Source organism: Aythya marila (genome assembly GCF_965140915.1).
Source record: "Aythya marila genome assembly, chromosome: 4".
Taxonomy (NCBI): Eukaryota; Metazoa; Chordata; class Aves; order Anseriformes; family Anatidae; genus Aythya; species Aythya marila.
Window position 1 is genome coordinate 65,785,141 of NC_139045.1, and position 25,675 is coordinate 65,810,815.

At 38.5% G+C, this 25,675-nt stretch overlaps 1 protein-coding gene across 4 annotated transcripts in view; it reads right to left on the reverse strand.

Moving 5' to 3' along the window:
- The window catches only part of AFAP1 (actin filament associated protein 1), a 117,763-nt gene that overhangs the window by 64,501 nt on the left and 27,587 nt on the right, over positions 1–25,675 (reverse strand). For all 4 annotated transcript variants that reach the window (XM_082759923.1, XM_082759924.1, XM_082759922.1 and 1 more), the window contains exon 2: positions 149–277. In XM_082759923.1, the coding sequence (XP_082616049.1) occupies positions 149–275 (127 nt within the window). In that variant the 5' untranslated portion in view covers positions 276–277. The remainder of the gene's footprint in view (positions 1–148; positions 278–25,675) is intronic.

The window sequence follows — 25,675 nt, forward strand, 5'->3', positions numbered from 1 at the left end:
AAAGCATTCAGGAAAATTCCATTTTGGATTCACCCTGTCTTTCTGTTTTGCTTCAATTTAGGGCTTGTCTTTACCCCTTAAAACAATTTCACTGAGCACAGACTTATTCTGTGCATTCTGCAAGCAAGAAAACACACCCGACGCTGACCTTTTGATGACTGTATCCTCAGGAGAATGTTAGTTATTACTGCTTTCTTCTCCCTGACAGTCGAAGTTAGATATTCATGGTCCAGAAGTTCAAGAAACAGGCGCAGCTCAACTATTAACTCTTCCATGGCTGAAAGACAGTAATAAATTTACTTTTTGTGAGAAATCCCATTAGAAAAAAAAAAAAAAAAAAAAAAAAAAAAAAGGAGTTAATTGTCATTTATTCATATTCATAGTTATTTTCTAGCAATTCTTGTAAGTGAACACTCTTCCCTGCTGGAAATAGACTGCATTAACTGGCAAAACCAACAGACTAATTCATTAGTGAGCACTACTGGTGTATCTAGCAGTTACCTCAAAATTAATGAAGAGAAGACACTATTCTTTCACATACCACGTCATCAAGCCAGTCCTGCACAAAAGTGCAGGAGTGGCAGCAATAAGTTTTTCTAGCAATGCCCCTCTGGTTCTTCTCTTTTAACAAACAATTTCTAACTGTGCAACAAAATTTAAGCTTGATAAAACTTCCAGACACATTGGTATTTTCCAAAATCTGTAGTGAGAGTCTCTACTTCCCTCACCTTATTTCTTCTGTTTGCAGTGGGGAAAAAAAAAAAAAAAAAAGTCATTTTTTACAGTGACTCATATTCCTACCATTTTTCAAAGTCAAGCTCCCAACCTGTCACATAAGTTCTTATTACTCCCTAGATTCACTGAAAATATGCACTTCTTATTTCACCCTACTTCTGCTATTCCAGATCTCAAGGCTTTCCAATTCTTTGTACAAAAAAATCACATTCCTTCTCCATATTCACAATTTTTCTCATTTTTGTTATCAACAAACTTTATAAGTGAATTTTCACTTCCTTCCTTTAAAATTACCCCTGATAACTTGCATTGTCTTGATAGCTGTAGCAGCTCAGACCATACAACTAAACACATTTTTTATGGCTTAATCATATGATACCTATTCAGCAGATTTATGAGAAGTCTATAGTATTTGGGCCCTAACATACAGTATTATAGTAAGTGCATATTGGAACCACATTTTCATGCTTCAGCTCACTCATAACTCTGAGATTCCTTGGTCCCTTCACTTAAGTGGATTGTCTATTTTTATTTATGGTTTCATCTTGGATGGAATAGTTCACATTTCCATACTTCTTGTATCTGAGGATATTATCCTCATTAAAAGATGAGGGGAAACATTCATTTCATTTCAGGGCCGCACCTAGGATTAATCTCAGTTCTAACCTCATTCCAAAATGCCTCTACTTAAGTTTTTCTCTGCTTACTCACTTTTGTTTTTATAGTCTTTTCAGGGCCTAACAGGGCAACTGCTGGTAAGTCTCTTCAGACTTCTAAAAAGCACATTCTTTGCTGCTTACTCCCTTACCAGCTCTTCCCTACTCTTAAAGCCTTCTCTGATATGGTTGTTTACCCAAGTGAACCTGGAATCTGTTTCTTCAATTTCTGACAACATTCGGACAACATTTTTTAAAAAATGGTCCTTGGTCTTGATTTTATCTGATTCTTGAGAATAGGACTGCGCAAGGAAACCTGCAGATGTCTACTATACCCCTGCAAGAGGCTGTTGCTTCTTCTTGTCACCCGTGAATGCAGATGACACTTTTTATTTACAGATGATTGTACCTCAGCATACACTGGCAAAATCAACATACTCCTAGAAGGCAACAGAAGACATGGCAGTTGGCAATACTAAGGTGTGATAATGTTTTAACAACAACAACCAGAAAATCACTTAACAAGAAGTACACTTGAGCAAATCTTTTCTGAAACACACTGTTAGTTTACACATACATATCCATCCTGATCAAGTTTTCTCTTGGTGAATATGTTCTTCTACAAAACAGACTACTGTCATTGCTATTATCTACTATATAAATAGCATACATTTACATGAAAAACATTTCTGAATGATTTTTACAAAGTCTTTTACATAGAGACCAAAAAAGCATATCCAAAATGATGGCATTAAATCTGTTTACATTACTTGACAATGTAGCTCGTGAAAAACATCCAGCAGCTATAGGTTTTTTATTTTTTATTTTTTTAACCATCATACTTGAAGCTGACTAGGGCTCTATCAGAAATCCAAAAGTATTTCAGGAGAACTACATTACTTCTAGCTGTTCACATTACAGAGGAACATACAGCTTTTGAAGCTAAAAGGAAGAGATTCAGAGCGATGATTTAAATCTGCTTTGCAGACCAGTACGCAAGATCATAGACTCAAGAAAAACAAAGAAACAGGATCTACAACTTCAAAAAATAAAAAACAAAATAAATAAATAAATAAATAAAAACAACCAACCACCACCACCAAACACAAGTTATCAACTCTGTGTTGTGGTTTTCTTTCTTTTATTATTATTTTAGAAATAAGATGTATATTCTATTACTGGTAAATGAGTCTGGTTATGGTTGTCTTTTGCTTTTAGGTCTACTTTGATTATAAGATTTACTGCTATTATTGTTAGAAGCATTACTTTAAATTATCATGGAATATATGAATCTTTTAATATTTACTGATGTGATATTAATTTCAAAAGAAATCATTACCACAGAACCTAGGCAATCATTGTGAAATCTAATCAGTATATAGTACTAGAACTGTACTTTTTCAACTACTTTTATAGCCATATCAATTACATGTACATAGTACACACCAGAATATATGTTCTTTAAAAAGGCATCTATGTTCTTTTAAAAGGCATCTATGTTCTTTAAAAAGGCATCAACAATAGAAAATAGGGCAGTTTCAATTGCACATATTCAATAAAATTTACTTGAACTGTCATCTTTTCTGGATCCTTTAAGGCAAAAGACTGTAAATAACCTGAAAGAGAGCTCTCCTTTTTCCTCTTCCCCAGTGAATGTAATGTACAAGAGGAATACTATTTCTTTGCCTAGAACCTTGGCTTCTGGAAAGGAGGAATGAACAAGAGCAAATGCCAGTGTGCAGTGTGTGTAACTTTCTTCAGTTATTAAAAATTATCAGATCCTTGTAGTTGAGAGCTTATTATGTAATAGATAGCAAAATGAGAAACAAAAACAGACCAAGATGGTGTTACAAGGCAAAGACAAAAAGAAGCAAAAGAAGAGGAAAGAGGAAACTGCTGCTGGAGAGACAACTAGGAGCTGGTAGCTTAATAGAATAGGCATAGAATTGGCATAAAATAGAAATACTATCATGAAGTACATTTAGTGCATTTAAAATAAGGAGAGTCTGCAAATTCGTCTTTTAAGATAGGCAAAAAAAAAAAGTATGTAGTTGGGAAAAACATGTTTGTCTGTTTTCAACCCTTGGCTTGTTTTCTGTATTAAAGAATCTTCTCTTCTTCTTCCTAGAAATGTAATGATGTGCTCACAAAAAGTAATAGAACTGAATAATAGAAAATCCACATAATACATATTTTCAGTAAGCAATCATTACTTCTGAAATGGAGACTAAAAATGAGAGGGTGATGCAAGTCCCAAAGAAAAACATACTCCTCTAGTGAGAGATTACCCTTGGAAATCTGACATCACCACAAAATAAGAATAATATTCAGAAGGTTCTCCAAAAGGGGCAAATTTATTTGACAGTTCTGGCTGAATTCTCATTGTCAAAGGAATTACTTGTAAATGGCAGGTGGTGAAAGGCGGGGTGGAGCCCAGGGACGGTAATCACAACAGTAAGCAGATTTTATCTCAACTGAGGAACAAAATCACATTCCATATCAAATGATGAGAAGTCCATTCTATGCTCAATAGGACTAATAGGCCCCCAATGTACTGATATAATTGGCATGTACAAATAAAAAGCAATGATAGATCCAGAAGGGTTTCCAGGTCTGGCTCTCAAGAGTTTTAAAGATTTTCAAATGACAGCACATAAAAACTATACACACAAGCCAGCAGAAGAATACACCAAGGTAAAAATAATCATAGAGAGGCAATTACATCACGCTGCAATTTTTGTTCCAAACCAAAACGAAAACCAACTGGAATTGAAACAACATAATGATGCAATTCCAAAATCTGCATTAAAGGGCACTAGTTTAAATCTTTTTTTCTTTTTTTTTTTAAGAATATAAAATATTTTACTCAACTGATTAAAACATCTTTAGGAACAGTACAGTACAAACCTGAAACAAAGTAAATTCATTTTCATGCTCACATCTATTGTAAATGCAAGTATAGTTTTATTTACTGATAAATTTATATAACAGAAATATGAATTAAAATTGAACTTAATTTTTATAGAAAATGTTCTTGATCACTTCCTTGCACACTGCTGAATAAAAGTTCTTTGGGTTTAAATCTTTCATTCTCCATTTAGTTTGTGATTTACAGATGCTTAAGACCAGAACAGACCATCTAATTAAGATCTCCTAGAAGAAATCATCTAATCTGATCTTCTACACAAGACAGGCTAGAGAATTTCATCTAGCTAATCCTCTATTAGCATAGAAACTTATATTTAAAAACACATCTTCCAGAAAAGCCAAAAAACATGTGCCACCCTTTTGCCCTCTGCTGGGGGGTGTGGAGTGGGAGATCCCATTTAACTTCCTGGAAAAAAAAAAGTTTGATTGGATTTATGGATCATCTTGAGGCCAACCTTTAAGCTACATACAAAAATCAGTTACAGAGAATAGGTGTGCTTCAACCCAAATACAACTCCATACAATCGTGCACATACATACATACACACTACGTTGGGTAACCATTAAGAGGTTTTCAAAATGGATGTCCCAGCCTGGAGGAGAAGCAGAGCAGCAGTCAGTGGTTTGCCCATGAAGCCGGGGGCCACCTACATTAGCAAGAAAAAAGCCAGTAGATGGAGGGGAGTGATCATTCCCCTCTAAACAGCACCAGAGAGACCACACATGGAGTAGTCTGCCCAATTCTGGCCTTCCCGGTGCAAAAGAGCACCAAAAGCTGACAAAGCTGAGTGAAGGCTACGGAGATGACTAAAGCCTATGACAAATGACAAGAAGCTGAATCCCTGATATCTTACACATGAAAAACAAAGGCACAGAGACTGCATGACTACATAACATTAGCCCAAGATCACATAAGAAGGCTGGATGGGATAGAAAGTGCATCCCTGAGGCATGTTATATCTTTACCATAAGACAATGTTTCCTGTAGAGGAAAGGGTAATTATAGACAGACAGCAGGCACACCATTTATAGGCAGTGAGTACAGTACTTGTGAAAAGTGAATTTTTGTTCCTATACTCTGTATTCACTGTAAAATCTGCAGAGTGATATAGTAGGAGAGAAAGGTTTAGTGGACCCGAATTCTTCTTTGCATTACTATCAAAGAGAAAAAGAGAGCAAATAGAATCAACTGGCATGGTCTTAAACCTTAGGATAAACAACACTACAGTGCCTGGTCTGCCTGGAGACAGTTTCTCTTGCTACTGAGGGCATCCTTTCATTGCATCCCAGCCCTCAGTTCCTGCTCCTCATAGTTGACTTCTTTGTTCAATACCCAGTCTCTCTTAAAGGGATCTGTGATATAGAAAGGAGGGGGGGGATGAAGAGTGAGAAGATGAGACTTTTCACTAGGACAGTTTTCTCACACAGTCCCTTCTGTGCTGCTCTCTTGACTATAGTATGTGAGGTGTGATGCACCCTGTTAAGTATACTAAAAACCTGCTCTATAAACTAGAGATCATCTTGGGTGTGCATGGTATTTTTAGAAAGAATGGCAAAGGGGCATGAAAAAGGGGTGAACCCTAAATAGCAGATGAAGCCCTAAAAATTAAGAATTAGCAAGGAGCAAGTAAAACATATACAAGGATTGTCATCGGGGTGTTTTAACATACAAATAATTGTATTTGAGCCTCTCTAAAAACTCATAACAAAGATCTTTTGTTTAAAATTTGGAGCTCTCCAGACTGTCACAGACTCTCTTTCCAGACAGCTTGGGGCAAGAGAAGCAACACAGCTACTAAAAACTCCTCCTGTCTCATGCATATTTATGATCAACCTCAACGAGTGTCAAGGGATCATTTCAGCCACAACCCACATGTATTCCTCTTTCTCTTTCTTCCTTCTGCTTCAGCTTCCAAGGAATTGGCTTTTACAAAACTAGCTTTCCGAAAAAGCTATCAGAGCTCCAAATACTGCTGTTGCAGTGCTTAGGTGATAAAACATGAGGTAGAAAAGCATTAAGGAATGTTTGGACAAGAAACAAGCTGCCAAAAATCCTACTCAATCAGTGAAAGCCATGCAATGAGCGACAGCAATGCAGGAGTGTAATCCATTAGGATGAGGTAGATGGATAAAGAGTTTATTTTTTGAAGTCCAGACCAGTGTTTAAGCACTGCCACAGACCTCAGAGAGGAATGCCTCCTTTTAAGCAAGTTCATAGACTCACAAGAAGAAGAAGAAAAAAAAAAAAAAAGAAAAAAAAAAGAATTTAGTATTACAGGCATTTGTTTCTATTTAAGGATTAATTATCTACATTGAACTCAAGATGTTAGCCAGAAAAAGAAAATACTGATAACTAACTACAGAAACTTACAGTTGTTTTTTTTCAAGTTGCTGAAGACTTTCTCTAAAAGTATATTTTCCACATCAGATTCCTTTTGTTCCCAAAATAAATTTTGTAAAGCGAAAGAACATGAATTTCACTCCTTCTGCATGCTCAGCAGCACAGGAAAGTCTCACCCTCCTGCATCTGTGCTCAAAGAGAGCATTCAGTTTCAGTTTCCTTTTCAGACCCTCATTATCCTACTAGGGCAGAAAATGGAGATTTTTTATTTTTTCTTCCCATTTAATCATCTCCAAATGTATCAGGTGACATCATCTTGTCAGGAAAAGGCATCCCAGGTTTTGCTTGCCGGCTCCGGCATTAATTCAACTGCTCCATTACTCCAAACCACAAAAGATAGGCAGCCACGACAGACAGTATTAATAAACAGACTCCAATTCCAAACAAACAACAGTCTCCTCATAATGCAAAAAAAGAGACAGAAAATCTGTGTCAGGAGGTGAAAGTCTGCTCCAAACTCCAGGTCCCAAGTGCAGATCAGGCTCAGCTAAGGCTGAGACACACAGAAATAGATAACACACAGAAATAGATAACTCAAGTTAGTAAAAAGAAAGCAAAGCATTGCAGGATATATTTTAAGTCCTCTTCCACAGAGATCCTCAACTGTGCACAGATCTGTTTGTAGGTTAGAAATTCTTTCAAAGTTATGGATAACATACCTGGATTCTGCTGGATTACATAGCCAGCAGAAATGTAAAAGAGTAAACTGTGTAAGTTAATGGAATGCAAAAAACAGAGTAGTGAAACAATGACAAAGAAATACAAATATGGCAATTGTAGGTGGTAACTGCAAAGCTGCATTTGGTATTCCTTTTATTCATCAATACAGTTTTTATTATACATACTGAATACCAAACTTTAAAATGGTTCAAAAAGTCTTGAGTATGACTGTGGATCTGGTGTTAAAGACTTCCAGTTTGCAGCTAATTTAAAGCCAGAAATGAGATAATATTGTATTTTATAAGAACAGATCCAGAAGTCCTCACAATTTAATGGGAAGATGAAAAAAAACACATATATATATATAAATATAAATATACATATATATGTATTCTGTAACACTCAGTTCTCACTGCAGGGTCCATTATGCAATGTGTAACTTCTATCATACATAGCTTATTGTATGGAGAGAAGCATGTTCTACTTTTTCTGTTAGGGTTTTTAAAAAAAATCTTTAAATAGATGTACACACTGATACAGACTTTTGTTAAGAAATAAGATCAAAGAAACATTCTTTACACAAATAGAGAATAGAATGGTGTGAACTGTGATACCCCTTCATGTGGAAAATTCCCAGCTTTCCAGCAGTGTCCTAAGAAATTTGACTCAATTACTGCCACCTTTTATTCTTATTTTTGGGGAATTTCATTATGTGACAGATTACTGTCAACAGAAAAAAAAGGAAAGAAAAAAAAAATAGAGCTTGAGGTAGCTTTGAAACTCAAGATCCATAGGTGAAGAATCATGGGAGATTTTTTTTTTTTTTTTTTTGAAAAAAATCTTTAGAGAAGGTGCACAAGCAATGTTGTTGTACTACTTGCACTCTGTATTAATACTACTCTCAGCATGTATTGCTGCACTTCAGAAGACAATCACATGGCTTATATACAGAATGATAAGCAAATTAAATGCCAGGGAAAAGCAAAACCGAAAATCTGGCATACTAAAAGTCTATAAGTCTTTCCAATTTCCAGTTTCCTATCTTCTCCTACACTTCATGAACACTACATTATCAGAGTTATCAGATTGCAGCAGGAATCCCCAACAGAACCCATGCTGACGTACCTAGTAATGCTCCATGAGGTTCCAGCAAACCCTTCATAGCAAAAACTGCTTGAACATTTAGAATATCAAAGATATAAAAGTCATTTACATGGGTAGATAATGACAGAACAAGGTGGTGGGGTGTGTGTGTGTCATAAACTAAAAGAGGATAGGTTTAGACTAGACATTGGGAGGAAATTCTTCACTGTAAGGGTACTGAGGCACTGGAACAGGTTGCCCAGAGAAGCTGTGGGTGTCCCATCATCCCTGGAGGTGTTCAATACCAGGCTGGATGGGGTCTTGGCCAACCTGATCTAATGAGGGTTGGAACTAGATGTTCTTTAAGGTCCCTTCCAACCCAAGCCATTCCATGATGTGATTCTCTGATTGTTCCCTCTCTTTCTTATCCAAGAGTATCTCTGGTTCTTAGGGACCTCATACTCTCTTAGGTGTTACTTGGAATGCAGAAATATTAGTTTTCTTCTGACCTCTTCTATGGTATTCACCCTTATCCAACTGATTTGCAAATTAAGTTTGCTACAAAGCACAATTTCACAAGAAATATGTTATCATTTTAGAGAAGGAACTAGGTTAAGGAAAGAATGAAACACGAAAGAGAGAGAAGAAACTGGTGATTCTGGATCCTGTTTGAAATAACCGATTTTTCAAACTACTTGGAACCATGCAGAACTTGTCTCATTCCTGCACACCTCTCCTAATCGCTCGATTAGGACTGCTCTGCGCTTCTATCAGGTAGGTCATAGGACTTTGACTTCCATGTGGGCAGAATGCCAAAAACCTGGTCTTTGGCAGCCTTCTGGGAAGTCAGGTCTAAAATACTTGGCTTCTCATACAACTCTGGAGACACAGAGGATCCAGACAGTGGATCCATTCCATTGCTCTAAGGCAATGTTAGACTGCCAGAAAAATTAGTTATCCTTTTTCTGCTGCAATTCTTTGCCTCCTTTGAAAATTTGTAGGACATATAAACAAGTGCCCTAAAGTCAATACCTTCTCTCACTACACAAGTTGACTCACCTTAGATCTCTGATCTATGAAACACATTTCATAAAATCCCATTATCATGATAAATATCACCAAAGCTTCCTAGTTAATTAGTCTGTACCCTAACCTATTTTTTCGAAGCCAGAAATAAAGTGAGCTTTGCTACATCATCAACATAGACTTTTAGAGACCAAAGTGCAAAGTGTTCCAAATGTAAAGGACCTTAAGGAGGAATACCTAACAGAAAGCATCGTCTTACATAACAGTGGGCCTCCCTCTCAAGCACCTATCTAAACTATATTTTTAACAGCTTTTCCCAGTCAGGCTTTCAAAGAGGAACAATTTGTGGGTTTATGGAGATATGAAAATCATCATGTTGCAAACATCTCACAAACCAAGACCCAGTCAAGATGATAACAGTAAATGAAGAAGAACACATAATGTAATAATGATGATAATGATGGTGATGATGATGATTATAATATATGGCTCAGCATGTAGCCCCTCGCACTGGAATTGTGTAGTAACCATGGAGAATATTTTTGGTATCAAAGCTGACACCAGTCTGCAGTGGAAGATAAGAGGCAGGATCTGCAGCACCAGCTAGGTAATGAAAGCAAGAACCTACTATTTGGTGACATATAGGAGGGGTTGGTGGCAGACCCTGTATGCTAAGAAAATTCATCAATGGGTGGCATGGAACAGCTCTCCTCCTAAGCTTTTTTCAAAGCTTTTTTTCCAGAGTGCACATACACATACATCACTTTGCTACAGTTCACTTGGACCTCTGATATACCCGATTCATAAATGTAACCATGAAGCATATTGCCAACTGAAAAAATAATAAATGCATTTCAACAGTGGATTCAGCTAGCTCTGATAAAATAGAAGAGTTTTGATGATCTAACAGGAAATTTCAATTCCCCTTGTTCCCTGTAGCCCTTGAGTTAATTCACTGGAATGTATTAATGTCTCCCTGGTTTTGCCTTCTCTCTGGTTTTCCTTCATGATTATTACACAGACAGTGAAAGCAAATCAACTTTCAATTATATAGTTTCTTTAAAAAAATAAAAATAAAAATTATATGTGTATATATATATATCCACATATATAAATATATATATAAAATCATGCTTAGCTACCCAGAGCCAAATTACTCCTCTCAGTTCCTTCCTTCAGTGCATGCTATACAGCATGCCCAACAAGACCGACCAAACATTCCTGATGTAACCCATCAGTGCCGACTGCACAGTGAGTGCCGGTAGCCTGGATTTGGTCCAGCTGCCTTGGGCTTGGGCAGACACTGCTCAAAGGAGAGCCACAGCAAATGCATTAACTAGACATGATGGATGAGCCAAAAGTGGAATTCACACTTGCTAATGGAGCTCCACCGACCAAACTTCAAGGCCCCTTTTTTTCCAGTTCCATAAACGTGTTTATAAGTGAAGGATACTCTTTCACTATAAAAGAAGATACGTTTAGCAAGTACAGTTAAAAAACAAACAAACAAACAAACAAACAACTATGAAACTTTGGGTACAAGAATCTAAATTAAGATATACCTCCTTAGAAAGAAGAAAAATGGAAGTCAAAAAAGTGCATTTTTTCATATTGACTAGAAAAGAGGTGCTAAAAATGTACCACTGATAAGCTGGCTCAGTAAGTCAACAGAAATTTTGCCAGTTGAGCTAAGGATTGTGCGAGAATTCAAAATGCTATTATATCACCAAAACTCATACTGACAACTTTAAAAATATGCCAGAACACTTCCTCAATTAGATAGTCTAAGACAACACTTGGAGATGCATATGATAGTTTTAAAGAAAAGCAACTGTATGCATGTGAAGTTCACTTCCTTGGCAAAACACTGTCAGACAATTATTATCATGAGAGGGCCTGAGACTAATATGTGTGAGCATATTTCAAAGAAAGGATCACAAACACTCCAGGACAATTTTCGTGAATAGCTTTAGACCCTGCAACTCTGATGTGAGAAGTTGTGACACTACTGTGTTACCAACAAGGAGCCACAGCACATAAATTAATTGTAAAGCTATATACTGTCAATAGTCTGAGTACTGATACATGTTGTATTTTATCTCCAGCACTGATCAGGCAGAAAACAAAATATCAGAACATTAGATTTCAAAAGACTTTGGCAGGTCATGACATAAAATTAAAACCATGACTCCTTTTTAAAAGTCCTGAAGTTTTATGTTGTTTTAATCACTGACCTTATAGTGTGGATCTCTGTGAGGTGGTTCAAATGACTGAAATTGGTGAAGTTATTTCTTCATGGAAGACTTCAGTGTGCACAAGCAGATCCCTGAAACATTAAACCCTGGATGCTACGTTGTCCTTTAAAGGAAATTTCGTCTTTCTCATACTAACTTCAGTTACTCTGAAGACTTGTGATGAGCTGTATGAGCAGAAAGATGAGGTGCTACGTCAGGCACCGAAGTGATCTACAGCACTCTTAGTTCTGTTTGCTGTGATTTTTCTTTAGAGAATGATAATCTAGCAGCAATTTTTGCTTGAAAAAATGCAGATTCTTACAAATTTATTTAGCTACTGTTAGGTTTATATGTGATATGCCTGTATACAAAACTTGGGCTTAAAACTGAACTTCCCTCACCAGACTAAATAAACATTAATCTATATTTATATTCTAAGGTTACCTAGTAAAATAAGATGAGATAATTTCCACTTTAAAAAAAAAAAAAGGGGGGGGGGGGAGAGGGAGGGGGGAGTCAGGGAGAAGAAAAATACACGATTAAAAACTTTGGGTCCTTAGCTGGTGTAGTTCTCTTAGTTTCTGTGATGCACTAATTCATTGCAGCCTAGGACATATATCTAATACTTGTGTATTGTGGAGATTTCATTTTAATGACAGATGTGTTTTGAATTTATTGTGAAAACAGAAAACGAATGTTTAACAAACACTATTAAACTGCTGCCTTTCTTGGGCTGCTGTAGACACCTTTCCTCTTCAGTCTGATCATGATCCTCATGCCCCTTGCCCCTCTTTATGATATGGGCTTTGTAAAACAGCTTACTACAGGTCTTAGGCAAAATTTACCTCTGTGGTTTTCACTCCCCTCGGCCACTTTCTGCTTTCTGCACGTTATCCATTTCTTCTGCATCTGGTTACACTGCCCCATATGTCTGGATCAGTCTCCCTTCTCCCTGCCAAGCAGCCTCCTCACTCCCATGAAATCCCTCTTTCTTTCAGCAGTCCCTTCAACAATAATCCTCACATTCTCCCTCACCGAGCGGTTGGGCCATGTCTCGTCATGCATCTGGTTTCTTTATCTACCTTTAGGCCAGACCTTGCACACACTTTCCCATGGCAAAAAAAAAAGTCCCCATTCTTCTGATCGGTTCCACTAACCTCAACAAGATGAGTTGCAGAGAAAAAAAAAAACATGTCTGTGTTTTAGTTATTAACAGCTAAAAAGCAGTAATTTCACTTCTGTGCAACAGGAGCAAAGTACACAAACAGTTGGATGCCTGTTCACCTTGCCAAAAGCGAGAGGATGTCGTAATGAGCAGGAGAGAACAGATCGGCGGCAGGGAAGCACTGCCCTTGGTAGTGATACCCAGCCGCTTCATCCTCCCGCACAGAGCTGGTCCCTAATGTCAGGGAGGGCACATAAAAAGATGTATTGTTCTCCCATGGTACAGAGGCATTGCAAAGATCTACGGGTGTATGTCCAAAACACTAGCATTAGCAGGGGTGTATGGTAGCACTCTAAGCAATGGCTGTGGCTGAAGAAGACAAGGCAACAAAGTCCAGGGCAAAAAATCGTTCCAGGAGAACTGTAACAGATGTCAGTCCCAACTCTTGCTCACTATGAGGCTGGGGGCATTTTTTAAGGTTAATGAGCTAATCTACCATTTGTAAAATATGCTGCCACCAAACCGAGCAACATGAGCAACACCAGCTTCTCACTGTTACAGCACCCAGAAACTTCATTTTTGGCCACATTATACATATCCTCAGCATATTTTCCTCATGACTGCCTGCTTCTATCAGCTGATGTATACCATGAAGATAAAAACGGACCATTGAATCCAGAGCAAAACCCTCCAGTCAAATTATGCAACTACTTCTGACCAGACTTCAGTGGTATAACTCAGGCAGGGAAGCCACATTTTGTGATTAGGAGGTTCATTGTGGCTCCACTTCCCATCAGACTTCTGTCATGGCTGAGCGAACATCCTGATCAATATGAGCTTCTCCAAGAGCTCGGTAAGCCATCCAACACATGTCTTATGTTCCTGGATATGTTCCCAAATGGCTTGTTTAACAATATTTGTCAAAAGGTGCTTCCTGGTTCTTCCTGTATTCCTAAGTAACAAAGAAGATGCACTGCCAAATATCCTCCCACTGAGATCTCAAAAGCAAAAAAACAGCACCCTCCCCCAAGGAAAAAAAAAAAAAAAAGAAAAAAGAAAAAAAAAAAGCAGGATTTCAGTTTATAGCAAGTTTGCATATTTTCTTGGGTTTATGCACATTGCTTTTCACAGACTCATAACCTAACTAGGAAACCGCAGACTGCTGCATCTGTTGGTCTCAGTATTATCAAAAATGTGCTGACACTATACAAAAGTTATCCCATTGCATCAGAGCACAAACACCATGTGTCGTGCCTGCCACCATACACACACCAGTGTGCAGCAGCCCCCTGCAGCCAGGCTGGGCAGGGAGCAGCTGGTGCGACCGGGACACCCATCAGCCCGGCTTCAGCCACATCCACGACACAAAGGTAAAAGCTATCGATGGCCAGCATTTGAATACTTCCCTCATCTCACCATCTGCTTCTGCTGCTGCTCACTTGAAAATTAATATGGGTGTTGCTTGAACCAGGAGTTAATGCTACATCTGTCTTCCTTAGCATTATAGATAATTATTAGACTATGCATACAACCCTTTTTGCAACTCAAATGGGGAGGCAATGGCTTCTGATTTGACAGGCTCCTTCCTTTATAAGGAGAGACCAAAATGCTTCATTTGCATTTGTAGACCCTGAAACAAATTGGAGTGAATCTTCCTCCTACTACTCTTTGCTCCCTTTTTCCCCTTCTTTTTCTTCTTCCCCTATGTACTTTGGTCAGAGCTAAATAGTAAATGAATAAAGTGTAAATCTCTTTCAAAGAACACAGAAAGGTCTTTCATAAGCAAATGTATGGAAAATTCAGGGCTGGTCTTGCTTGTATAAATAACATCTCCCAGCCCAATTTCTAGGGGCTGTTTGCCAGTCTTGGACAGTAAGAAAACAATTGAAATTTCACTTTATCCTCTTGTTCATTTATTCCTAATAGTTTCCTATTTGCATCTGATTTGCAATGCAAAAGGAAAAATGTAAGAAGAATCGAATGTATATTGTCATAAAAGTCCTTGAGCTTAGCATACTCATACGAATCCCAATTCTATAGCCTTTAATCTGAAGAAAGTCTCAAAGAGTTATTCCCTAGATATAAATTACAACATCCTGGTTTTACATAATGACTAATTTCACAAGATTCAGGGGAAAAACTCTGAGATAGAAATCTTTTACCTTTGTTCCCACATAAGCCACACTGGAAAATGCTTATAGGAACATTAGCAAACTACATATTTTTAACAGCCTCTTAGTAAGAACATTTTAACCCTATAACATGAATTTTTCATCATTCACACAGCCTCTTCTTATGAGTTAGAAATCATTTACAAAAAGAAAGAAAGCAGCCAAATCCACTTTCTTAGATTTTAGAGGAATTTCAGAAAAATGTATATATAAACAAAACAGCACTACCTCCTGTTGGAAAAAGTTATAAAATGCAGTGAAGAAACCGTCTAAGAATAAAGTTGCCAGTATTTTTTTTAAACTATACTTTGAGCACCATGGTTATAGTGGATAAGGTGCTAAAACCAAGAAAATTGTAAGAAAGGATAAAACGCTCCATTGTGTCCTAGTCCTCTCCAGTTCTGTCGCCCTGTTTGCACAGGCTCATGACGTGCATACACATTAGCAGAAAAATAATGTGAGATGATCTCCATTACCCCCCCACTAGCAAACCAATGACAGACAGCTGGCAAAAGGCAGAAAAGGCCAGTGGGAAAATGGAAACTATTTAAATAAGCCTTTGTTTTAGACCATTTGAGAATGGCAGAAAGGTGCTTCAAAAAGGCCAGGTGGTCCCATGGTAAGAGAAGAAAAGGAAGAAAGAGATGGGACAACCAGCATCCATGAACCTTAACAGTATTCCTTCAAGAAAAGCAAAAAGGTTTATCTCAGTACAATGCTTTGTTTATAGGAATGTTACAAACATGCATTTGTGCTGAGCACGTTTTCTCTTCTGTGCTGCTTTAATCTCTTTTATTGAGATTTTAATTCTCCTCCCCCAAAATTTTTCTTAAAAGTCATACTACCAAATAAATAAATAAATAAATAAATAAGGCAGCATCTTATCTTTTTTTTTTTTCTTCATTCCAAATGGCAAACTGGTGAAAAGCCAAATCAAGAAACAAATTAGCATGTATTCTAAAAAAAGCCTTTGAAAATTTTCAAGTGAGAGGAGGAGAGCAAATGTTCATCACTTAACTTTTAGAAAGCAATTTATGCTCTTAAGGTACCGTAGACACATTAAGTATCTCATTTTCTTGCCACTCTTTTTGGCTGCAGAGTACCACTCTCTAGTTTACAGCTGGGAAACTGGCAGGCTCAGTGCCACCAAGAGGAGCAGCCACATGTGCCACTCACATGCTGTCCTTCCCACCTCTTCTTTGTGCTGGCACACCTGTTTCTGAAGCTGTATGATGGCTGGAGCAGGGCAAGGATGCTGGTTTTAAGTGCAATGCCTAGCTGTGCTAGAATAACTTTATGGTGGAACAGCAGCATACAGACTACATCTACCTGTACCTACATTAATGCTCTGTGGAACTTCATGGGAATGCAGTCCCAAATTCAGGCTGCTTAGAAATTCCTTTTATTCTGGTATCAGGCAACAGCAGGAAATTTGTGTCTGTAAGAATCAGGGGGTTTCTCTGTCTGGGGATGGACAGGACACACATGCAGCCAGTGCCCCTCACTGCTCGCCAGGCCAGTTTTGTGCGTGTCCTAAAGCAGGAGAACCTGATGTTCTCCCCTGGGAACACCAGCAATGAAGGGGTAAAATGCATGTTCTGCAGCTCTCCAAATGTATAGACTTGGTGACAACACCACTGCTGCGCTATAGTTCCCAATGAGCCCTACAGACCAACTGTATCCATCTTGAGTGTGTACTATTGTCTGTTTGAGACAAAATTTCAGAGCCGCTCAGCATTTGCCTAACTATTCCCATTAAAGGCAAAGTTCTCCCAGTGCCAACGGCTGCTGAGATAATCTCCAGCCCTCAGCACATCTGAAAATCCAACTCACGCTGTGGCCCTCCCCAACTATCTGACTAACTCTATCCATTTTTGACAATGTTGGCTATTTCTGTCTCTGGCTTTTGTAACTAAAATGTGGATCTGAGTCACGTGACCTAGATGTGGTGGGAAGGCCTTAAGGATTTTTTTTTAAAAAGCCATAAACTTTCCCTGAACCTGAAAACTAACAAACAAAACAAACTATACAGTTTACAAAATGGTTAGGTGTTTGCATTAGAGAATCAGATAAAAGTATTTAAAATGCACAGAACTTCCTATTACGCTATTAATATATTTAATAGCACTTAATTTCATTAATAAGCATCTCTACCACTTGGCAGGTTTCCCTGGTGCTGCAGGGCTCTCCCAGGACCACAGCCCTGTGGATCAGGGCAGACCCGGCCAGTAGAACCTGCCTCCGTGCATGCTGCAGCACGGCTTGACCAGATGTGCAGCTGCCTAATAAATAATAGTAATGATGATGCTGATGGCAGAACCATGTAAGCATTCACGATTTTCTCCTTTCCAGCCTCTCCCCGCTCTCCAGCGCCAAGCTGCCTCACGCCGCTGGCGAGAAGTCAGATGCTGACAGCCGTCCTGGCAGCACTTGCGGCCCCCGGGGCCCCTCATCAAATTATCCTGACATGGAGCAGGAGGCTGCGGTGCCGTGGGCTTGGGGAGACACCCAGTTTCACCACACGATGACCACACTGACTCCAAGAAGGCCAGCCTGGCAGGACCGTCGTGGCCACGTTCGGCCCCTAGAACTACCTTCCTGGCTTGCACTAGCCTGCAGACAAATTGCTCACCTACATCCAGGAGTACTAAGGAAGAGGATAAGGTTTCAAGCCAAGCCAGTCATCATTTGCAGCATGGATTAATTAAAATTACTTGGATTTCACTTTTTGCCCTCTCTCACTGAGAAAGAATAAATGTTTTGGAATAAAAATGCTAAGCCATGCCAATACATCTTCCCTCTTCCACCCCCCAGCTGCTTGCTGCACGTGCCAGCATGCAGCCTGCACACATGGGGGTGGCATAATTCTCAGCAATGATGACACTTAGAAAATTGTTTCAGTATACAGTGAAGCTGTATCCCACTCCTATCAGTTCAGCCTACAAGTATGAAACAAGAACATGGAGGAGTAAAACAAGAGATGAAAAATATCACCATAAACAAGCAAACCACATGCACAACTCCAAAATGTTCATTATAAAATTCCAAGGCATGCCTTCAGCTCTGTGGCACAGACAGAATTAATTTTGAAATAATGAAGGAAGAAGGATGGAAGGGGGCTTGAAATAAAAGCCAGCAGGTGTGATTACTATTTGGAAAATTTTTATGCACTTATTCTTCAGAGTACTGCATGAATATTCATTAAGCCTCCCAGCTTAGGAGGTTTCAGATTGTAGTGTTGATACCTTCGCTTTACAGGAGAAAGCAAGGCATAAAAATTCAGCTTCAGACAGCTAAGTGGAATTTGAGGATTGCAGTTACTCCAAAGCCTCATCAGTTCTTTTTACCAATTATCATCTTTCTTTAAGGAAAAAAGAGCAACAGCTAAGTGACTGTGGAGAAAAGCAACTGCCTAAGACCACTACAAAAATAAATGGCAAAGCCAGAAATGAATGCAGATCACTGAAAACTCACTCCAGTACCCTGGTCCTTTGGGAGCACTACTTAACCATAGCAAATCATGAGCTAATGTCGCTCCGTTGAGCTCTGGTAGCAGTTTCCCAAAGCATGCTCTGTAAGGCCACAGTGCAATGATCCATGTAGCTGATCAATGAAGCAGTGCTGTCAACAGAGCTTCAAATTAAAAAGGAAGAGAACAGGGTTCACTGAGATCCTGTCATAAATTTTAGGTTCAGCAACAATACCCTAAAAACGTTCTCTGGCACTCATTACAATCAGATGGCATTTTTTTCAGAAAATATCTCAAGTTTGGAAAACAGTATTTTGTCAGGGAGTGTCATGCAAGCCCCGTATATACTGATTTTTAGCTGAGGACAAACACCTCCCCAGGTGTGACTGCTTTCTTTAAGCATAAATTAGAGAATCCATCCAAACACTGGGGCAATCAGTTTTGCTTCAAAAACTCAAATACCTGTTCTGAGAAGAAAAAATCCTGGCTGTAGTCTATGTGGAAAGCCTAGGAAGTAATCAAATGATGTGCTGTGCTCCAACACCTTAGCTCCCCTGAAATGAGAGGACTAAAAGGAAGATACTGGAGGACTCAGTAGACCAGCTGCTACTTCTTCATGTGAAATGCACTGAAGAGAGTGGTATCTCCTCTCTACCCTCTAGGTCCCCCATCACTGGAAATAATCATTTTAATCCCTTTTGTTATCAGCCTTGATAACTAAAGACACCACATTAGAGTTAGACACCATTATATTGTGTTTTTTATTTTTTTAAACCATACATATGAAAACAACATAATCATTCTTGCATATGCAAATTTACAGTTTAATGACGTCCCAACCATACAAATATGAAATTATGGCAATAAAAAAAAAGTGCTGCAAACATGGATGACCAGAGTATGATTCCAAAGTTCTGCCAGCAAGCAACCAAACGTATGTTACTCCCTTGGTCCTTTCTAACTTTCTCTGGATTAGAAGAAAAAAGGTTCTATTTAAACCCACTTGCAATATATTCCTTTGAGTACATGACACAGAAGAGGTCATAGGTACCCTGAGAGGATTTAAACTTCTAGGTGGTCTAAGCAATGGTGAGGTCTCTCAAAATGAACAAATAAATACATATCTTCAAGCCTTTTCCACTTGAAAGTAAACAATATGAAGCTAAGTAACCTAAGAACTTTAAGTAGAGTAAAAACAAATCAACGAAAAAGGACTGTGAGGCAATGCAGATGGTAGAAAACTTAAAAATTCTGCCTGTGAAGGGTAAAATTGGAAGGAAGTATATAAAAAAGAAGCATGTAAAAGCTGTTTTTTACATGCAGGGTGTCTTAGCTGTGGGTTTGTCTGATGCTGCTGGGAAAGTTTGTTCACGTTCACCCATGAGCAACCACAAAATGCCCATTCTGACAAGACCTTCTGGGCTGAGGGCTCCTGCCTTGTTCCCTCCTGCTCTTCCTTATCATGTCACTAAGTGGAGAAGCCAGGAGGAGAGTGAGCTATGGCAAAGCCATACACTCCTCAGTGACACCCCAGCACCTCTGGACATGCCCTGCAGCATCTCCCCAGCCTCTAACCTTTCTGTCCTTGTCACCTCAAGTCATAGAATCACAGAATATCCTGAGATGGAAGGGACTCACATGGATCATCAAGTCCAACTCCTGGCTCCACATAGAACCACCCAAAAAAGCAGACCCTATGTCTGAGAGTGTTGTCCAAATACTTCTTGAACTCCAGCAGGCTTGGTGCCATGACCACTGCCATGGGAAGCCTGTCCCAGTGCCTGACCACCCTCTGGGTGCAGAACCTTTTTCCTAACACTCAGCCTGACTTTCCCCTGTCCCAGCTCCATGCCACTTCCTGAGGCCCATGCTCCATCCCAAGAGAAAAAAGGGAAAATTCAGTGAACATATCTACTTCACATACCACATCCAGCAACAAAACAGGGAACATTAACAATGGAACAGAAAAAAAAACAACTGAATTTTATAATGCTACATGCTGCTCACAGCACCCACATATAGAAGATTAAAATGCTCAAAACACAAGGTAAACTTGCTTCAGAGAAAATATCAAAAGCATAAGCTGTTTGTTTTAAGAAAGGCAAAAGTATTATGATAATGATGTAAAACACGACATTGGTATGCTCCTTTTTACTCATCTGAATAACTGAAGAGAAAGGAGATAATAAAACTGAAAGACAATAGACAAAAGGAATTTTTGTTTAGGACTACAGCAAATTTTCAGGTGAAATTTATGAATATTAAAAATCAGCAAAGATGCATAGAATATACATTTTGCTAGTAATTCTTAATCACTGGGTAGGACAAAGACCAAATAGGGCTCCATGTTTCTCAGTAGGTGAAGAAGAAACTTTCTGAAGGGGGAGTTATGATGAGATCACCACAAATGGGTTGAGGCATGCTTTTTTGTCCATTTTGTTAGACGACGTGGATCTCTGGCAACAATGCCCTCAGACAAGAGCAGATATGAGGAGAGCTTTGCATTTGCTTTGGCATTGTGTTGATGGTATTTGATTCCTACTGTCCCTATTTCTGCCTTCATTTTCTTGGACTCCTACACTGGGAGCATGTCTTGGTGCCAGGGAATCAGCAGAAAAGACAGCGGAGATGACAAGGGAGAAAGCTGACTGCAATTAATTGTCTGGGCCATAGCTTATTTATTTATTTTTTTTAATCTTTTGCTGAATTCTATGAAATTCTGTGCATGTTTTCTAAGAGCACTGTATTTTTGTGTCTTATTGTGAATTCTGCACTTATTTATGAGACTTGTTGCTGCCTTTGGGTTTTGGACAGGCTGCACCCTTATCTCTCTTTGCAAAGAGTTATTTATCCTCTTTGCAAAACCTTATTTATTGTTGGACACTGATAGTGAGATCAGCCTTCTCGAGCACAAGTGTGGATATAGTCCAAACCCCTGTAGAGTTTACAATCCAAACATCCACTCAGCAGAAAAATCTTCGTTAGCTCTGTTTCATCCCTCTTTCCTACCCTTTATTTATTTTGGCATTGGGAAAGAATATGCTCTGCTCATGAAAACAGAAGTCTCCTCTATGGTAAGACCTCAGTACATTACAGCAGGTAAACTGTAATTTTGACAGGTATCTAGGTAGTAGCCTGGTGTGAGTGCACATGTTCAGCTACACCCTTTGCTTGAAAGATACTCTGAATTGCATACGATAGCCACCAACTTCTCCCAGGCAGCAAATGGGATGAATGAAAGGAACCAGATCCAGCAGTACAAGGTTTCCCAGTTTGTAACATCATATTCCTGTCAACTGCGCAGTTGTGAGACCCTCCAGGGTAAGACATTTGTATATAAACACATACGCATATCACAGCAAAGGGTCTTTAAGAGCTTCTGACTCATTTGAATTCAGCCTCACAGCCTCTGGTGTGATCATCTGGAGGGTTAGATAATCATTTCCTCAGCAGGACTTGAATGCCATGATGAGGAGCAGGTTATCTGCTCTGCTTCTTAGCCAATCCTTCCACACCAAGATTACAACATTCCAAACATAGCAGGATCACACAAAGTGGTGAGAGGCCACCAACACCATGTCAGATGCATAGTTTGTATGGACAGAAAGATGGAAAGCACCCGGCATGGACAGCAGGCACCTGGGGCTGCCCACTGCGTGCCACCAGTCTGGGGACAGGTTTGCTCAGCTCCTGCAGGTGTGGGAGGTGGATAGGGCACATCTCCTTGCTCCCATTTCCTCCATTCCAGGTCAGTACACTAAAAAAAGAATTTTCATTAAACATTTTGAGAACTGAAGACTAATTCAAGTCTTTTATCAAGCCAAAACATAAGACTCCACCAACCTGAGCTACCAAGACAGAGTCAGAAGGTTTCCTCATTTACAATCTCTGTTCCAGAGCTATTTCTTCATGCCTTCAAGGCACAAGAACACTTTATGTCACCTCAGAATGATACAGTATTGAATATTAGAAAAAGATGCTCTGGAAACCTCCCGTGTATTTTACTAGCAAATATCTGCTTCTTGCCAGCTTCTTGTATTTGAAGAAGTCTTTTATTTAGTTTTTAAAAATAAAAGATTTTTTCATTAAATAAACACACACATTATTACTCATATCCAGAAGGAAGTGTGACTTTTCAGGAACTTTCTGCCCAGGCAGTCTCCAGTAAGACTCCAGAAGAATGAGTATGCTACGAGTCAGATTCATTAAAAGTATATTAAAATCATCTGCCATAAGATAAACTTCATTTTTCCTCCTCTAAACTTTTGTTCTGAAGCAGAAATTAATTTCAACTGTATCTCAAAATAAAGTACATAAAGGTTTTTTCAACTTGCACTATCTTCCTAACTGCCTAACTGTTTTACTAAACACAATATAAACTGTGTTTATACTGAAGTTATTTATTTATGGAGGGAAAAAAAAGGAAAAAAAAAAAACTTTGGGTATTATTTTTGGCTGGTTTGTACCTTCTTAACAACGATGTTTTTTGTTGTTGTTGTTTTGTTTTGTTTGTTTGTTTAATGACTATTAATTTTTTGGTATTACAACGCCTTTGGATAATTTGGGAAATACAAAGATACAATGAAGTCTGTATCTTTACATCAGTATTTACATGTTTTTTTTTTTTTTTTTTTAATGAATCACATTGATTTGTTTTGAAATTCCCTGGAAGATCAAAGTTCTCAGCACTTTTGAGAATTGGCCCTTATTATCAGTTAAAATATCTGATATATTATTAGTATGTTTGGAAACCAGAGCCTATCCACTTAATCATAAACACTATGCCTAAAGTCTGACCCAAGTAATCTGCCAAATGCTGTGCAGGACCTGGTGCCAGTTAGGAAGATAATCTAATTCCCTCTGTTCCCAGAGCTGGGCTGCATCCAGGGGACAGTTTTTTCTTTGGGTTATATTTCTTATAAGCTAATTTGGAGCATTTTGCCTTTGGCTTGGAACATTTTTAAAATAAAATAAAAATATTAATTTGGACATAGTCTTAGAGCCAATACCACAATGTACTCCTTTTATATGGTTTAACATTAAAAAAAATTCCCCATTAAATGAGAGAGACAATTCTAGTAAAACAAAGAGTCCTAAAAAGACTTCTCTTTCTTTCAGACATGGGAAATGTTGCTCTGAACAGATCTGTAGAACCTGTAGCGAACTCCAAAGTTAACCTGAATTGTCCTCCTATGACACATTTACCTAAAAATGCAATTTCATGTTGCTCCTCCTGCAATGTAGTTGTGGGCTTCTGGGAAAGAGTGGAACTGCCCTGATCCCACTTTCTACTCTCAATTTCTGCCTTTTCCCCTATATAAAGGCCTAGACTGAACAGTTGCAGAGTGCCTCAATTCAGTGCAAATGGAAGGATTCATTTTCGTTGAATAAGGACTCACCATACAGCTGCACAATTGTTATATCTGGTGCATCCATCACAAATCCAACAGTCACTGGGAAAGCAATCCAGTCAGGTGCTGAAATCTTCAGTACTTCTGACTTTAATTTTACAGTGACTCTGCAGCTACTAAATTTCCAACTTCTTTTTGTTCTGCTTGCTAATGTCTTACTCTGAAATCAAGAATTCAGTCTCTTGACAATCAGGTTTAATCACAAAACCCATGTATATTTAAAAAGTGCATTCTTCCGATATTTGTTCAATTGTACCATCCTGAATTTCTTTTAATAAATTACAAGAGGGTAGGGTTAAATTCTGTATGACAAGCAGTTCAGCAGGTCATCGTTATTTTAAGAGAATGTTTTATTAAGACAGAGATAGAGAAAATTATGATCTGTCTTCATGGAACAGATTCTTAAGCTTTTATTAAACACTTCCTGCTAGCTATTCAGTCACTGTCTGTTGGAAACTACAGCTTTGATCCTGGTCAAGTTGCATCTCATGAGGCACTGAACAACTTCTGCTGGGGGCTGAGAATCTGTCCTACAGATCTTCACGTGCTTTCTTTTGTTTGTTTTTGTTTTGTTTTTCAACCTATCACTCATGCTCCAGAAAAAGGGAGCATCTTTCTCCACTGTCCCAGCACTGCTCCTGCTCAGTCAAGACAAAGAGGCAGTGCTCTCCCTGTCTCTTCTTAGTCTCACTGGTTGAAAACTACTGCAAGACTATTTCATGTGGTTCAGTCCTCCCATTCAATGCCAAAGACTGTCTTCAGGATAAAAATGTGTCTGTAAGTTTACTGAGGGACATGTCTAATTTGCAAATATTTTTTTTCCATCTACTATCTATGGCTGTAAAAGATCACATCCCATTAACCAGTCTAAAGTTCAATACGTTTAGTTCTACAATTTTGCAACTACAGTGATATATGTATATATTTCAATTTAATCTGTTTCAATTCATTTATCTGAATGTCAATGCCTGGACTGTGAAGTACACAGAGAGATCTTTCTGCAGAAGTCTCATGCCATCAGAACAAGTCTTTTGATGAACAGCCACAATGCACAGTAGCATTTGCTGACAGTTATAGCACATTGACAATACTTACGTTATTTTCATTGTGATAATTCCCCCAAAATTACAAAATGGGCTGAAATGAAGTGAGGTTATTTTATCGCTAAGAATACATTACCACCACTTGAAAGACTGGATGCTTAAGTTGTTTTTTTCTGTATGTTATCATGTTTGCCTTCCATACTTATTTTAGTGTAGGAAGAATCAGTTCTTACATCCTTTCCATTCTGAATCAAAGTTACATTCATCTCAAGGTTTCATTCAAGCATGGAGACAGTAATTATAGTGAGGTTAGTCTACTATGTCTAAAATGTACCTTTGTCTTAAAAACTGACAACTTCTTTTTAGAAGCCCAACAGGAATATGTTAACGTAATGGAAAACTTCAGAGGATGATGCACTAACAGACCTCAAATGTGATTTGGAGAAAAAAAAAATCCAGATTAAAAAAAAAAAAATCACATTCTAGGAAGTTGCATTATTTTGTTATTCATTAATTACACCAACTAGATATACATTTTCTAGACCAGTTGCACCATAACTACTGTAGATGTCTACTAATAGCTGGATGAGACTTCCAGCTCATTTTGCAGTAGCTACTAACAGCCTCAACCATGTTAATAGCTTTGAAGCTGGCTGGATTTCAACTAATAACCCAAATATGAACAATACAGTG